This window comes from Theropithecus gelada, chromosome 5 (assembly GCF_003255815.1).
Source record: "Theropithecus gelada isolate Dixy chromosome 5, Tgel_1.0, whole genome shotgun sequence".
NCBI lineage: Eukaryota > Metazoa > Chordata > Mammalia > Primates > Cercopithecidae > Theropithecus > Theropithecus gelada.
In genome coordinates this window covers 169,735,385-169,750,511 of record NC_037672.1, presented here as the reverse complement: position 1 = coordinate 169,750,511, position 15,127 = coordinate 169,735,385, and the positions used below count along the sequence as shown (strand labels likewise).

Sequence of the window (15,127 nt, the reverse complement as noted above, 5' to 3'; positions counted from 1 at the left end):
GGCAGCTTTAAGAGAGTACAGTGATTTACAGTCATCGGGAGAGAAAGGTCAATTTGAGGGAGTATAGATTTCCCATTCATCACCATAACTTCTAATCTTGTTGGTGATTTTATTTTCAGATATCAAACTAGTCATTTTGGTTTTGTTAATGCTTTTCCTCGATTGATATATTTTTCTGACATAAACAAGGGTGAGCTGCGTTTGCCTGACATCGTGCTCTTTTATTTCAGCTATTTCAGATGGGAAAACTGACACCATGGTCAACAATGAAGAAGCATTTATTAATCGACTTGGGGTGGTCTGGCTTTTACATTGAAGCCCTGCTCACTCCCCTCCTCCTCCCTTTCTCTATGCCTCCAACCTCCATCGTTTTCAAGAGTCTGAGATAATCTGTGGAATCAGCAGAGCTGGATGTCACCAGGGAGATGGCACAGAAAGGAAGGAAGGCATCTTGGGAAGTATAGGAAGAAGTCATTTCACAGCTGACAGAAGCACAACCACCATTCTCCCTCAGACCTCAGACTTAGAACTTTGTGCCTGTGAAGTATAATAACCATAGGAAATCGTCAAAGGTCATTACACTTTGCTAAGAAACCCTAGGTAAATGCATAAAGTCAAAAACATTTGTAACTTGTATGTAGATTAGCCTATTGGGTCATTAAACATAATTTGTTAATATCAAATATATATCGCTATATATATAAAATAATGCTATATAGGGCATATATTTCTCTTTTGTTAAATCGTAATCTCAATTATAATATGACAGTCTATTAAAAAACAGTTTCCAAATAAGTGGACTATATAAGATGCAGATTTCATTCCATAATGAGCTTTATTATTTTCATTTAACCTTTTCCTCATCCTCATGATATTCTGGCTTTGGAATATATGGATTACTGCTGCATGGTGTGGATTCTATGTTACTGTCAAGGCCATTTATTAAGAGGAGTTGAGATTTGTGTTTGACTTGTTTGTCACTTGAACTTCCAGGGCCTAGCACAGTGACTGGCACAGTAAGCATTATTTTTTTTTTTCAGAAGTAAACATTTATTTGCCAAAGAAAATCTGTCAAAAGTTTTTGTGTGCTCTCAGAATTCTGGATGGAAAATCTGTGGGTATCTCCCCAGATCTGGCTGTCACAGACTGTCCCAGGCTGTCACTTAACCTTATCTAAAACCAATCTCAGTCTCTTCCCCTTTCCTCTTCCTCCCTTCCCTGTTTTTGTACTGATACTATTTTCTCTGGGATGCTGAGATGGAAAGCTCATAGTCACATGTGAGCCCCACCTCCGTGCACAGTGTAACAAATCAATAAAAATCTTTTATGAATTTTTTTTTTTACAAATGCTCCTTGCATTCGAAATGTTAACTTCTTTAGACTTTCTTTAGATTTTCTCCATTTTGATAATTATTTGTTGGTTTCTATTTTATCTCTTCTATTTTTATCCTGACACTTCCTGTTTAAGACCCTATAATCAAGGAGCAAAGGTCAACACTGTGATCTGCATCCAGGGTCTTCCAAGGTTAACTCCACAGGTGCCACGCACACCCTCCGTAACTCTGCCTGCCCTTGTCTACTTAGTACTTTGCTAAACTGGTTTCCTGCCAGAGATGCCCAGGCTGCTCCAGTCTATCTCAAGATGGGAGGAACATTACGGTAAGGAGCATGAACCTCGACCAGACAGACCTCGGTTCATAGCCCCAGCTCTACTCCTTTACCATTTAACCTGTATCCCTTTTACTCTAAGTTAACATTTTCAGGACCCGGGAAGCAGCCTGTACAATTTGGCTTTTATGAGATTTGACTTCAGTTTTAGCTCCTATCCTGAAACTAGAAAAAAATTTAGTCTCCCATGTTCTTGAATGGTTCTTACAGTTCTCCTTGAAGAGGTCCTTCATATCCCTTGTAAGTTGGATTCCTAGGAATTTTTTTTTTTTTTTTGAGACGGAGTCTTGCTCTGTGCCCCAGGCTGGAGTGTAGTGGCGCAATCTCGGCTCACTGCAAGCTCCGCCCCCCGGGTTCACGCCATTCTCTTTGTAGCAATTGTGAATGGGAGTTCACTCATAATTTGGCTCTCTGTCTGTTATTGGTGTATAAGGATGCTTGTGATTTTTGTACATTGATTTTGTATCCTGAGACTTTGCTGAAGTTGCTTATCAGCTTAAGGAGATTTTGGGCTGAGACAATGGGGTTTTCTAAATATACAATCATGTAATCTGCAAACAGAGACAATTTGATTTCCTCTTTTCCTATTTGAATACTCTTTATTTCTTTCTCTTGCCTGATTGCCCTGACCAGAACTTCCAATACTATGTTGAATAGGAGTGGTGAGAGTTGGAATGAAGAGAAGAATCTTTTCTTTGAGATTCTTCCACCTATTTGCCACTCAGCCTCCTCGGGCTGTGCAAAGCGACACTCAGTGGCCTTTTGCTGAGGAGCTGCTCACACTTCTGTGATGAAGGATGGCCAGCACCATTCCAAAGAAGGAATGATTGTCACCACAGTGCAGCTGTCTTTCTAGTCTCCCTGCAACTCTAGACATGAGCATCCCTTCCCTCAAGGACTTGCTGTTTGTTCCTGGTGGCAAGACACCACAACTGTGTCCCAGTATACTGACATTAGACCCCAAGCTGACTCAGTAAAACTGTCTAGGTTTATTAAAGACAAGTGAATACTCTGATTCCCAGATGAAGCTGAAGTGTAAGTTACGGTGTCCTAGGTTTTTACATTTTGTGGGAAATGAAAAAGTGATGTTAATTTTTGTTTTTGCCAAATAAGGGCACTAACAAAAATTTACTATCTTGCATTCTATCTTTTTCAATGAAAAAAAAGCTTATAGTTTCTGCATAAAAAGATGTTATTAAGTTGAACAGGTTTAGCTTTGGGATTATTATTTTTCTTAGTTCACTGAGGCAGGGTGAAATGTTAGCCATGAATTGGCTCTCATCATTAATCCTGAGTTTGGAAACCACTGTTATATGAAACTTGTTAATTCAGTGGACATATTCTTGAAGGTCCTCTTTCAAGTCCTTTAATTTGAGAGGACTGAAGAAGGTCACAGCTAGGGCGCTACTTCCTCCTCTTCCCTATACCTATACATATCCTTATGATACATTTAAGCAATTACTTGTCTTGTACTGTCCTCTAATGGTTTCGTATATGGATATCTTGTCTCTTCCAACCAGATTCGAATGCCAGGCAAATAGAAGGTACTGAAGAACTAATTTTACAAACACATTTCTATAGTATACACCAACCAGCAGGCTGCTTAAGGATGTGCAGACATTTGTGTGTCTATGTGTGTGTTTAAATATTTGGGAAGTCTTTTGGAATCATCAATGTGAAAAGTGCACATTTTTGAAGGATTAAACGAGCTTTGTAGAGTAAGAAAACAAGCCTTTGGAGTCAAGTCTCCACCTTTGTCTCCATTTCCTGACGAGGTTGCAAGATTAAAATCCCAATTGAGTAGACGTGGCCCTGCATTTGAAGCATAGATGAAGTCTCTCCTCATTTTTGATGATATAGTAATAATGTAGTGTGTAGCAAGGTAGTTGAGGTGCCCCCACAAAATATCAGAATTGTTTTTCATTTTAATGTACTTTTTTTAAACTTAAAAAAACCATAAAATGTTCCTCAGAGTGACAGTCAAGCTTCAATATTTATGACTTTCTGATTGCTCTAGCGGTTTAGAAAAAAAAAATAAAAATGAGCCCTGAAGTAACATTTGAGTGGAAAAGATTAAAATTCAGAATTATGGACTTTTCTCATTTAAATAAGTATTCACTTTTTCCTGGAAGTTTTATGTGCCAACCCCAGTTTCTCTGTGTTTGACAATCCTTGAAATAGTACTTAACTTCTTTCTTGAAAATATATGAACGGTTTTATTTTTTGAAAATAGGTCCCTTTGGATGAGCAAAACATTCTCCCAGAAGCTTTTACACTCTACTTTAGACCACAAACCAAGCACACACACACATTGTCTTGGAAGTGAATGGTTCTTTTCAGAGCACTAGCGGGGGAGCATATGAGTGAATGAAAGTGGATACAGGAGAGAGCATCATTATCTTTAGGATATTTTAAACTGCTATGATTTATTATATCTACTCGGCCGATTGGTGACATGTACTCTAAATTGCTCCATCATTTACTTTCCTGTGAACTCTTGTTTTCTGATTCATATGTCTTAAGTCTTATGACTAAATCAAACCATATTTCCTTACCCAAATGCAGTTCTTTAATTACTTTATAATTTTGTGACTGCTTTTTCCCTTCGAATAGTGTATTTCGACAGCTACTTAGAGGAATATGTTATTAGTGTCTAATTAAATTTTTAATTTAGTTAGGGAAAGGAGGAATGTGACTACAGGTTGGCATCTGTAATCTGAAAATACAAAATACAAAATGCTCCAAAATCCAAAACTCTTTGAGTGCTAACGTGGTGCCAAAAGTAGAAAATTCGACACATAAGTACTAACACGAATTTGGTTTCATGCACAAAATTATTAAAAATATTGTATAAAATTACCTTCAGGCCATGTATATAAGGTGTATATGAAACATAAGTGAATTTTGTGTTTAGACTTGGGTCTCATCCCCAAGATATCTCATTATGTGTATGTAAATATCCCAAAATCTGGAAAAAATCTGAAAATCTGGAAAAAAAATCTGAAAATCTGAAACACTCCTGGTCCTAAGCATTTCAGATGAGGGATACTCAGCCTGCATTTCCATTCAAAGTGTATGTAAGGTCATTTTATTACTAGGAACTCTAATTGCTGTTACAGAATGTGGATGTGACTAAAGAAAAATGACAGTTGATGAATACTCTCAGAAAGGGAATAAGGAAGAACGACTCCCCCCACACACGAAGATTCGCTGTAAAAGAAAATTTTGTTATACTCATTAAAAAGTATTTAAGTTTTAGTAACAACTTACATCTCCAGTATTTTCCTCTCTTAGCTTTCCTGATTAATTAATTCTTTCAACAAATACCTGAGTGTTCCCTAAGCCTTGTTTTAGGTTCTGGGAGTACAGCAGTAACTGACACAGATCAAAGCTCTACCCTTGTGTAATTGGTACTCTAACGATTCCTGGTGAATTCATTTATTTTTACAAAAGCTTGTTATGTGAGCCTTATATAAAAGATCCAAATAGTTATATCTTGCAGCCTTATTAGTAAAAGAACCAAAATGAATAATTCAGGATTTGATTTCTAGGGTAGCAGTGTGATAAAATACTCTTTTTCTAGATTTGGATTCTGAGCAGTAGCAGGTACATATTGTGGCAACAAAAACTGACTCATCCCTGAAGAAAGTAATATGGAAAGCAGAGAAATTGTCAGGATTGTTTGGCGACAGTATTGTGAGACTGTTCTGCTAAACATGCATAAAAATGTTTAAATGGCAGAAGAGAAGAGCATCTTTGCATCTGGTTTACAAGAAAGGTTTTATTCAAGACAATATTGGAAAAAAGTCTTAACCTGAGCCAATTTTGAAATGTTGAGGATGGGGAGAAATTTGAGACAGAGCTGGCCCTAGTTATAAAAGAGAAGGCAGAGTTTGGGCATCCACCTTTTCCCATCTCCCTTTACCCCTTTTTCCATCTGACTTATTACAGATCCTTCCACATTCCATGTGGGTGGAGAGAACTGACTGCCCCAGGACCGCAGACCTACTCTGCTATTTGGCATTCATGTGAGCATGAACAACCACCTAGTTCACACTTCATTTTCCCATCTACAAAATAAAGATAAGAACACAGACTTCAGAAGGTAATGGTGAAGATTAGATATAATGTATGTGACAATGCTTTGAAACAATTCGTAACAAGAAATAGCATAATGGTTAATACTTCTTTAAGCAATGGCAATAAGACTCTGAGAAGCACAGGAGCTGTCTATACACCGGAGAGCTTTTCTCAGACTGTGCCTTAGATGACCTATGCCATGGGCAAGGCTGGTTACTCTGGTTACCGAAAGCCATATTGACCCCAGTCTGTTCTGATGCTGAGTTACTCACTCTTGCCAGGCTGGTCCCAGATGGAACTTTGTATGGAACGTACTTCCTGTAGATATGACCAACTCTGGAACACGGAACATCAAACATTTCTCCTCCACACATCCAAACCTGAAAAGGGAAAAACAGAACAGAAGACAACAGTGAATTTCACACAAGAAAGGAATTATCAGTAGGACTCACAAACCATCTTAAAATCTCTAAAAGTCTTTAAATCAATAAGTTCTACTTATTATAAATGGCTAACCAAAAAAGAAAACCATGTTTTAAGAAATCTAGATTCATAAAAGTTTAAAACCAAAATACAGCTGAGTGCAGTGGCTCATGCCTGTAATTCCAGTACTTTGGGAGGCCAAGGAGGGAGGATCACTTGAGCCCAGGAGGTCATGACCAGCCTGTGCAACATGACAAAACTTCATCTCTACAAAAAATACAAAAATTAGCTGGATGTGGTGGTGTGCGCCTGCAGCCCCAGCTACTTGGGAGGCTGAGGTGGGAGAATGGCTTGCTGCAGTGACCTATGTTTGCACCACTGCACTTCAGCCTGGGCAACAGAGCGAGATCCTGTCTTAACAACAACAACAAAAAAACCGAAACTAAAATAGTAGTTCAATAAAATCTTGTTTCTATAGACAATATGTTGGCTTAAGAAAAATTCTAGTAAAATTTTCTTACAAATATTGTATTGAACCCACATTTCATACTTAGACATCTTATTTATATAGATATTTGTTTCAATAATCTTGTAAAAATCATTTGAAGAAATAACATTTGAAATTAAAATGCTAATTTAAAAATTTAACATATAAAAAGTGGAATTTTAAAAATAGGTGAATGCTTTAAAGAACACAAGCATATGCATAAGTTTTAAGTTGCATTCTGAAACTTGCAGCAATGCTAACCTTAAAAATCAGAGTTGCATTCTCATTTCTCTCCCCCAAACTGATCTTTTTCTTAGGTACAGAAAATAATCAGTTAAGATGCTGTACCTTCTTTTCTTTTGTTTTGAGATGGAGTTTCGCTCTTGTTGCCCAGGCTGCTGTGGAATGGCGCAAGCTCGGCTCACTGCAACCTCTGCCTCCTGGGTTCAAGCAATTCTCCTGCCTCAGCTGCCCAAGTAGCTGAGATTACAGGTGCCCACCACGATGCTCAGCTAATTTTTTTGTATTTTTAGTAGAGGTGGGGTTTCACCATGTTGGCCAGGCTAGTCTGGAACTCCTGACTTCAGGTGATCCGTCCACCTCAATCTCCTAAAGTGTTGAGATTACAGGCGTGAGCCACCGCACCTGGCCCAAGATGCCATACTTTTATATTTAGTAACAAAAGTCATGGTTATATTTTACCATGACTGCCTTCTCAGACAGACGCACACTTAATTGTGGTTTTATATAACAGACCATCTATTATAAAAGAACTAATTATCAAAACATAAATCTAGGATTCATATAAGCTATAGTCTTAGATATTTTTATTGTAAGATAAATGATTATAAAAAGAGATACTCTGATGGTTAATTTTATGACTCAACTTGGCTGGACCACAGCGACCAGACATTTGGTCAAACACTATTCTGGATCTTTCTGTGAAGGTGTTTTTTTTGCATTCGATTAACATTTGAAATCAGTGGACTTTGAGTAAAGTGAATTACCTTCTATGATATGGATGGGCCTCATCCAACTGGATGAAGGTGTTAATAGAACAAAGTCTGACCTCTACTGAGCAAGAAGGAATTCTGCCAGCAGAATCCCTGGGTCTCCAGCTTGCCCACCTACTCTGAAGATTGTGGACCTACCAAGCTTCCACAATCATGTGAGCCAATTCCTTAAAATTAATCTCTCTCTCCTCTTGGTTTTGTTTCTCCGGAGACCCCTGAGTAATACAGATACATATCTTTATTTGAAGTGTAATATTGAAAGAGAGAAAGAGAAGTGCTAATGTTTTCCTTTATATTTGCTTCCAATTTCTTTCACTAAGAGAAATGACACCCAAGTGAGAATGGTTGAACAAATAGTGATTAAGGTCAATGGAAGTCCAAGAAGGAAGAAATGCAATTATTAAAGCAACATTCAGTTGCTGTAATTGAGTTCAGGATTACTCATAGTATTAATTTCAACTTGATGGAATATTTATTAATGATTTGGATCAAGCCTTCAGAAATATGTGTGGGTGATATAAAGCTGGTAAGGGCAGTGGACAGTCTAAAGTAAATTATGAACATCTGGAAAGATCTCCACAGGATGGAGCTATATAACATTGAAAATTAAAAGGCAACAACAAACACTCGTCCGAGGATCTTAAGAAATCAACTCTTCCACATGTCACTACTATGGAGAATTTAGGGACCAACGATATAGATCTATCTACAGGCCTGAAGTCTTTCGCTAATTTCTGGACACATGCTATTTATAGTTCCTTCTAAAGGGCATTTTGAAGTGGAAAAGTGATGCGAACTCTGTCTTAAGAGAGGCAGTTGAAAGAACTAAAGATGTGTAGTTCTGATAAGATAAAATTCAGAGATAGCCTTTTCAAAGAACCTAATATTTGGAAGAGATATTCTGTAGAGCCTTTAGGAGGTAGAACCAGGATTAATTACATATAGCTATAAGGGGGCAGATTTTAACCTAGTAGGAAGAAATTTCTAATAAAATGATTAAAGATCGAATGAACTTCCCGTATCACTAGATGTGTTGAAATCTGCAGCAGATGACACTGGGGATAAACATATGACTCGAATGGACATTTGATCTAGCTGATACTTTAAGGCAATTCTACAGCATGAGTTAGCGTTTATGAATGGTTATTATGCCCTTTTCATTAATTATTTCATGTAATGCTCACAATTCAATGACAGACTTTACTGTTTCCCCAGTTATGAAGGTGGGAAAATGGCAGCCTAGAGACGCTGAGTAGCTTGTTCAAAGCCACATAACTGGCCACTTCCGAACTGAGATTTGAAAACCTAGTGGTTTAACTTCAGTGCCCATATGTTTAATTGATATTGTATCCACAGATTATGCAAACTCTTTCTGTAAAGGGCCAGAAAATAAATACTTTTGCCTTTGTAGGTCATATGGTATCTTTTGCAACTCCTCAAATCTGCTAACAAATAGGCATAGTGTACTTTCAGTTAAACCCTGATTACAAAAACTGGCAGTGCGCTATTGTTTGCTGGCTCTTGTTCTATAGAGTAAGGAGTCCTTTCAAACACTGAAATTCAGTGATTCTAAGATAATGTATGTGGGAGATTATAGTTTCCAAAGTTAGACACCACAATATCTTCCACTGCACATACGCCTCTGCAATGTGACCTTGGTAACCAATTTCCCATTAGGGGATCAGTCTATGCCTCCTCTCTTTGAATTAGGGTGGGCTTATGAATTCTTAGACCAGTAGAGTACAACAGAAGTGGTTGAAGATAGGTCATAAAAGGCCACATAACCTGTCCTCTGGGGCATTTGTTTTTGAAACTCTGGGCTTCCATGTGAGAAATTTGACTCTGAGGAATTTCACAATTGACCATTGTGAAAAAGTCCAAGCACCTGAGATGTCATGCATTGGGTAAATACCTTTACTTAGGGTTTTATCTGCTGGCCAACATTAGCTGCCAACCCTGTGAATAAAGATGCCTCTACGTGATTCCAGCCCCTTGCTGTTGAATCATCCTCCAGAGACTCCATATACCACAGAGCCGAAACAAGCTATCTCTTCTGTGCCTTTTTTTGAATTTGCGGCCCACAAAATCCAAAAGCTTAATAAAACAGTTGCTTTATGGTGTTAGGCTTTGTTGTGCAACAGTAGTAATTGGAACTACATATTTCTAAATCCATGATAAAGGTGAATTACTAGCACCGATAACCAAAGTTTATGGATCACTTATAGTTTTCATCTTATTCGATTGTACGGGATACAGAGCTAGGACTCAGCAATTTCCATGCTCACTTCCTCCTGGGCATACAGCCAAGTTATAATTCCCAGCTCCTTTGTATTTAGATGTGACTATGTACTGTTTCTTGCCAGTGGAATGCAAATGGAAGTGATGTGCATCACCTCTGGGCGAAAGAAATCACTAGTGGACTTCTTTCTCTACTTTATTTATGATACATTTTTCCCTCAGAGCCTGAGTAATTGCAGAAGATACAGAGGAGGATTCTGAGGCCCTAGCAGATGGTAGAATCATTAAATGGATGGGGACAGGGTTGCTGAAAACTGGGTGAAGAATTACTCGTGCCTCCTCCTCCAAATTGTGAGACAAGCAATAGAAAATTCTTATTAATGTTAAATTACCAAGATTTTGGATTTATTGTAGACATTGTTCCACCCTAATGAATAGTCATTTTTTTTTTCTCAGCCTCTTCTGATATTTTTAATCAAATGTAGTGACTGTAATTATTTAGGAGATTACTTTAATTCTTATTCCTGCATTTTCAAGAGGTAGAATTTAAAAGTAATTCGACAACAGGTGATAGGGTGGAAAATGGGAGGGAGGAGAATGTTGGATAATCCAGTGTATAATCAAATGTCAGTTCTTATTGGTCAAAGATAAGCAAATGTCAAGGCAAAGAAACTTTCTTATCATCTGCAGCTGGGAGATAGGAATTTGTTGGCACAGCCTTTTATTTTTCACAAAAAAGTGACAATATTGATTAGCTTCTGGAGGTGGCCAATCTTTCCTGCAGGATTAGAAGATGGTGATAAGTGAGGACAAGATGTGGGGTCAAGGTCTGGAGCAAGGCCCTACATTTTCTGGCCTTAACCTATTCTTCACTTCATGTGATCTTGTAAAATACTTACAAAGTGAGCACAAGTGAACTACATGCTTCTTAAGAGAGTATTTGCAGAATGAAAACCGCCACAATAGAAAGTTCAATAAATCATTATTGCTTTCTGTTATGGATTGAATGTTTGTATCCACCCACCCTATCAAACTCATATGTTGAAATTTTAACCTCCAATGTGGTGGTATTCGGAGGTGGGGTCCTGGGAGCTGATTAAGTTATGAGGGTAGAGTTCTCAAGAATAGAATTAGTGGACTAGTAAGGGAGACCCCAGAGAGCTCTCTCACTGTCTTTCTGCCATGTGAAGATACAATGAGTAGTTGGCAGTCTGCAACCTGGTAGAGAGCCCTCTCCAGAACCCAAGAATGCTGGCACTCTGATATCAGACTTGTAGCATCCAGAACAGTGAGAAAAAAATTTTTATTATTTATAAGCCACTCAGTCTATAGCACTTTGCTATAGCAGCCCAAATGGGTAAGTAAGACTCTTTCCTTTTTAAGATATAACAAAGCAACCTAATAGACACACAGTAATAAAATTTCAACTAATTATTCTCAGAGGGTCACTCTAACACAGTGTTTACAGATGTACATGCATAACAGATGACCACATCCTTAGTTGTTTAAAACAACAGACATTTACTGTATCACAGTTCTGTAGCTCAGGAGTCCATGAGGGCTCAACAAGGTTCTCCACCAAGGGTCTCACAAGGCTGAAGTCTAGGTGTCTGCTGGGTGGAGCTCTTACCTGGAGCCTCAGGGGAAGAATCTGCTTTCAAGCTTATTTAGGTTATTGCCAGAATTCACTTTGTAATTGTGGGACTGAGATCCCCATTTTCTTGATGGCTGCTGACTGGGGACCATTCTCAGCTTATTGACACCATTTTTAGTTCCTTGCTTCACAGACCTTCTGTCCCAGCAGTGGTTAAACTCATGTGATTAGATGAGGCCTACCATGATCACCTCCTCTTCTGAAAGTGAACTGATTGATAACCTTAATTACATCTGTCAAATCTCTTTTACCATGTAATGTTGACATATTCATGTAAGTAAACCAAGGAAGAGGGTCATCTTAGAGTTCTGTCTACCACCATTTCCAAGGAATCAAAATTCATGTCTTCTATTGATAACCTCATCCTGGTTCTTAAAATTCTTCCCCTCAGAAGTTTCTCTGTGTAGTTAAGTCAAAATCAAGAAACTCCTGAGCAGACTTTTTAAATTCTAAATTCAGTGTTGAGAAAACGATAGAATCCTAGGATTTATCTTTTACCCTACATACTGCCCCTGTGATCACTTAAAAAAAAAAAAAAAAAGCCGGGCGTGGTGGCTCACGCCTGTAATCCCAGCACGTTGGGAGGCCGAGGCGGCGGATCACGACGTCAGGAGACAGAACCATCTAACATGGTGAAACCCCGTCTCTAATAAAAATACAAACAAATTAGCCGGGTTTGGTGGCGCGCGCCTGTAGTCCCAGCTACTTGGGAGGCTGAGGCAGGAGAATGGTGTGAACCCGGGAGGCAGAGCTTGCTGTGAGCGGAGATCGCACCACTGCACTCTAGCCTCGGCGACAGAGCGAAACTCTGTCTTGAAAAAAAAAGACAACAAAAAAACATATATCTGAGCATACCATTCCTCTATCAAAATCCTTCAGTGGTTTTCTATTGCTCTTAGGGCAAAGTTACAACTCTTCCATAAAGGTTCCAAGACCTTGCAGGATCTGGCCTTTGCCTGCTTGTCTCTCAGTCACTACCCTCCCACTCCCCTGGTCAGAGCTACTTTTAATTCCTTAGGAAGGATCAGGTTTCCCTCCTCAGAGCTTGCTGCCATCAGTTGTTTTCTCCAAAGAAATTTCTCCCACCTTCTCCTCTTCCCTTTCCTTCTTTCCTATTCCTTGTCTTCTCCTCTTTATTTTCCAGGTTTCAGCTTAACTCACATTGAGCCCCCAGATTTGGTTGGGATTCCCTGTTTCATGCTCTCACTCTATCCTGTGCTTCTCTTTCACATATTTCGTTAAGTGAACAAATACGTAGTGAGCACTCACTAGCCACGCATCCGTCACCAGATGAAGCTCTAATGTGTGACCCACTTAAAGGTTTGAGCACATGGAGCCTTCTTTCAACTGGAGACAGTGGTGCCCGGAAGTGCGGGAAAACTCAGTCCTTAATAGTCTTGGGAGAAAGGTTGTGGCCAGTTCAAAGGCAGCAGAAAGCTTTACTTGAAGGTAAAGAAGGAGCAGAGAGTTTATTTAAAGGGATAGGACACTCTGAAAGATGAAGCAGAGCGGGCTGCTGAAAGAGAATGGGCCAGGCACACTCAGAGAGTTCTGCATTGGGTTTTTATGATGTTGAATTTTTTCTTGAAGTTTTCACCTCTGTCTTAAGTCATCACCTTTTTTCTTTGTGTAGATTTCCCGCTTCTGCCTTAAGTCCGTGACCTTTCCCTACCGAGTTCCCTCCCCAGGCTTGTGGGACCCTCCCCTGTATGGTTTTGCTCTGTCCCCACACAAATCTCATCTTGAATTCCCAGGCGTTGTGTGAGGGACCCGGTGGGAGGTAATTGAATCATGGGAGCAGGTCTTTCCTGTGCTGTTCTTGTGGTACTGAGTAAGCCTCACGCGATCTGATGGTTACTATAAGGGGGGAGTTTTCCTGCACAAGCTCTTTTTGCCTGCTGCCATTCAAGTGAGATGTGACTTGCTCCTCCTTGCCTTCCGCCATGATAGTGAGGCCTCCCCAGCCATGTGGAACCGTAAATTCATTTAAACCTCTTTCTTTTGTAACTTGCCAAGTCTTGGGTATGTCTTTATCAGCAGTGTGAAAACAGACTAATATACTCCCCTTGGTGTGCATGCATGAGGCAGTGTTGGATACTAAGTCTACCTAGTGGCTGCATTGTTCATTAGCACCATCCCAGGACGGTTGTATAGAGGTCAGATCTATACTTACTGTACCTGCATATTTCTTAGGAGTGTCTCTGCCCTCTGATACCATTTCCTGTGCCCTCACCCAAATCTCATCCTGAATTGTAGCTCCCACAATTCCCAAGTGTAGTGGTAGTGAGAGGTGACAACATGCTAGCAGCCCTCACTCTGGGTGCCTCCTCGGCCTCAGCGTCCACTCTGGCAGTGCTTGAGGAGCCCTTCAGCCCACCACAGCACTGTGGGAGCCCCTCTCTGGGCTGGCCAAGGCCAGAGCTGGTTACCTCTGCTTGCTGGGAGGTGTGGAGGGAGAGGCGCGGGTGGGAAATGGGGCTGGCACGGGGCTCGCAGGCCAATGCTAGTTCCGGGTGGGCATGGGCTCAGCAGGCCCCACACTCGGAGCTGCCCACAGGTGCCACCACTCAGGGCAGCGAGAAGCTTAGCACCCGGGCCAGCAGCTGCAGAGGATGTGCTGGGTCCCCCAGTAGTGCCAGCCTGCCGGCGCTGTGCTTGAATTCTTGCCTGGCCTCAGCTGCCTCCCCTCTAGGGGAGGGCTCGGGACCTGCAGCCCACCATGCCCAAGCCTCCCCTGCCAGCCTTAGGCTCCTGCACTGCCGGAGCCTCCCTAATGAGCACTGCCACCTGCGTGGCGGTTCCCAGTCCCATTGACTGCCCAAGGCCTGAAGAATGCAGGCAGGCAGCTCCGGACTGGTGGGCAGCTCCTCCTGCAGCCCCGGTGTGGGATCCACTAGGTGAAGCCAGCTGGGCTCCTGAGTCTAGTAGGATTTGGAGAATCTTTATGTCTAGCTAAGGGATTGTAAATATACCAATCAGCACCCTGTGTCTAGCTCAAGGTTTGTAAATACACCAATCAGTACTCTGTATCTAGCTAATCTAGTGGGAACTTGAAGAACCTTTATGTCTAACTAAGGGATTGCAAATACACCAATCAGCACCCTGTGTCTAGCTCAAGGTTTGTTAATAAACCAATCAGTACTCTGTATCTAGCTAACCTAGTGGGGTCTTGGAGAACTTTTCTGTCTAGCACTCTGTGTCTAGCTAAAGGATTGTAAACACACCAATCAGCACTCTGTCAAAATGGACCAATCAGCTCTCTGTAAAATGGACCAATCAGTTCTCTGTAAAATGGACCAGTCAGCAAGATGTGGGTGGGGTCAGATAAGGGAATAAAAGCAGGCTGGGCAGCCAGCAGTAGCAACCTACCAGGGTCCCATTCTCTGCTGTAGAAGCTTTGTTGTTTTGCTCTTTACAATGAATCTTGCTGCTGCTCACTTTTTGGATCAAGGCTGCTTTTATGAGCTGTAACAGTCACTGCAAAGGTCTGCAGCTTCATTTTTGAAGCCAGCGAGACCACAAACCCATCAGAAGGAAGAAACTGCAGACATATCTGAACATCTG

At 40.6% G+C, this 15,127-nt stretch overlaps 1 protein-coding gene across 3 annotated transcripts in view; it reads right to left on the bottom strand.

Annotated features, from left to right (window-relative positions):
- GALNTL6 (polypeptide N-acetylgalactosaminyltransferase like 6) overlaps window positions 1–15,127 on the bottom strand; it is a 1,222,748-nt gene that overhangs the window by 91,735 nt on the left and 1,115,886 nt on the right. For all 3 annotated transcript variants that reach the window (XM_025385422.1, XM_025385423.1, XM_025385424.1), the window contains one exon: window positions 6,021–6,128. In XM_025385422.1, coding sequence (XP_025241207.1) covers window positions 6,021–6,128 — 108 coding nt within the window. The remainder of the gene's footprint in view (window positions 1–6,020; window positions 6,129–15,127) is intronic.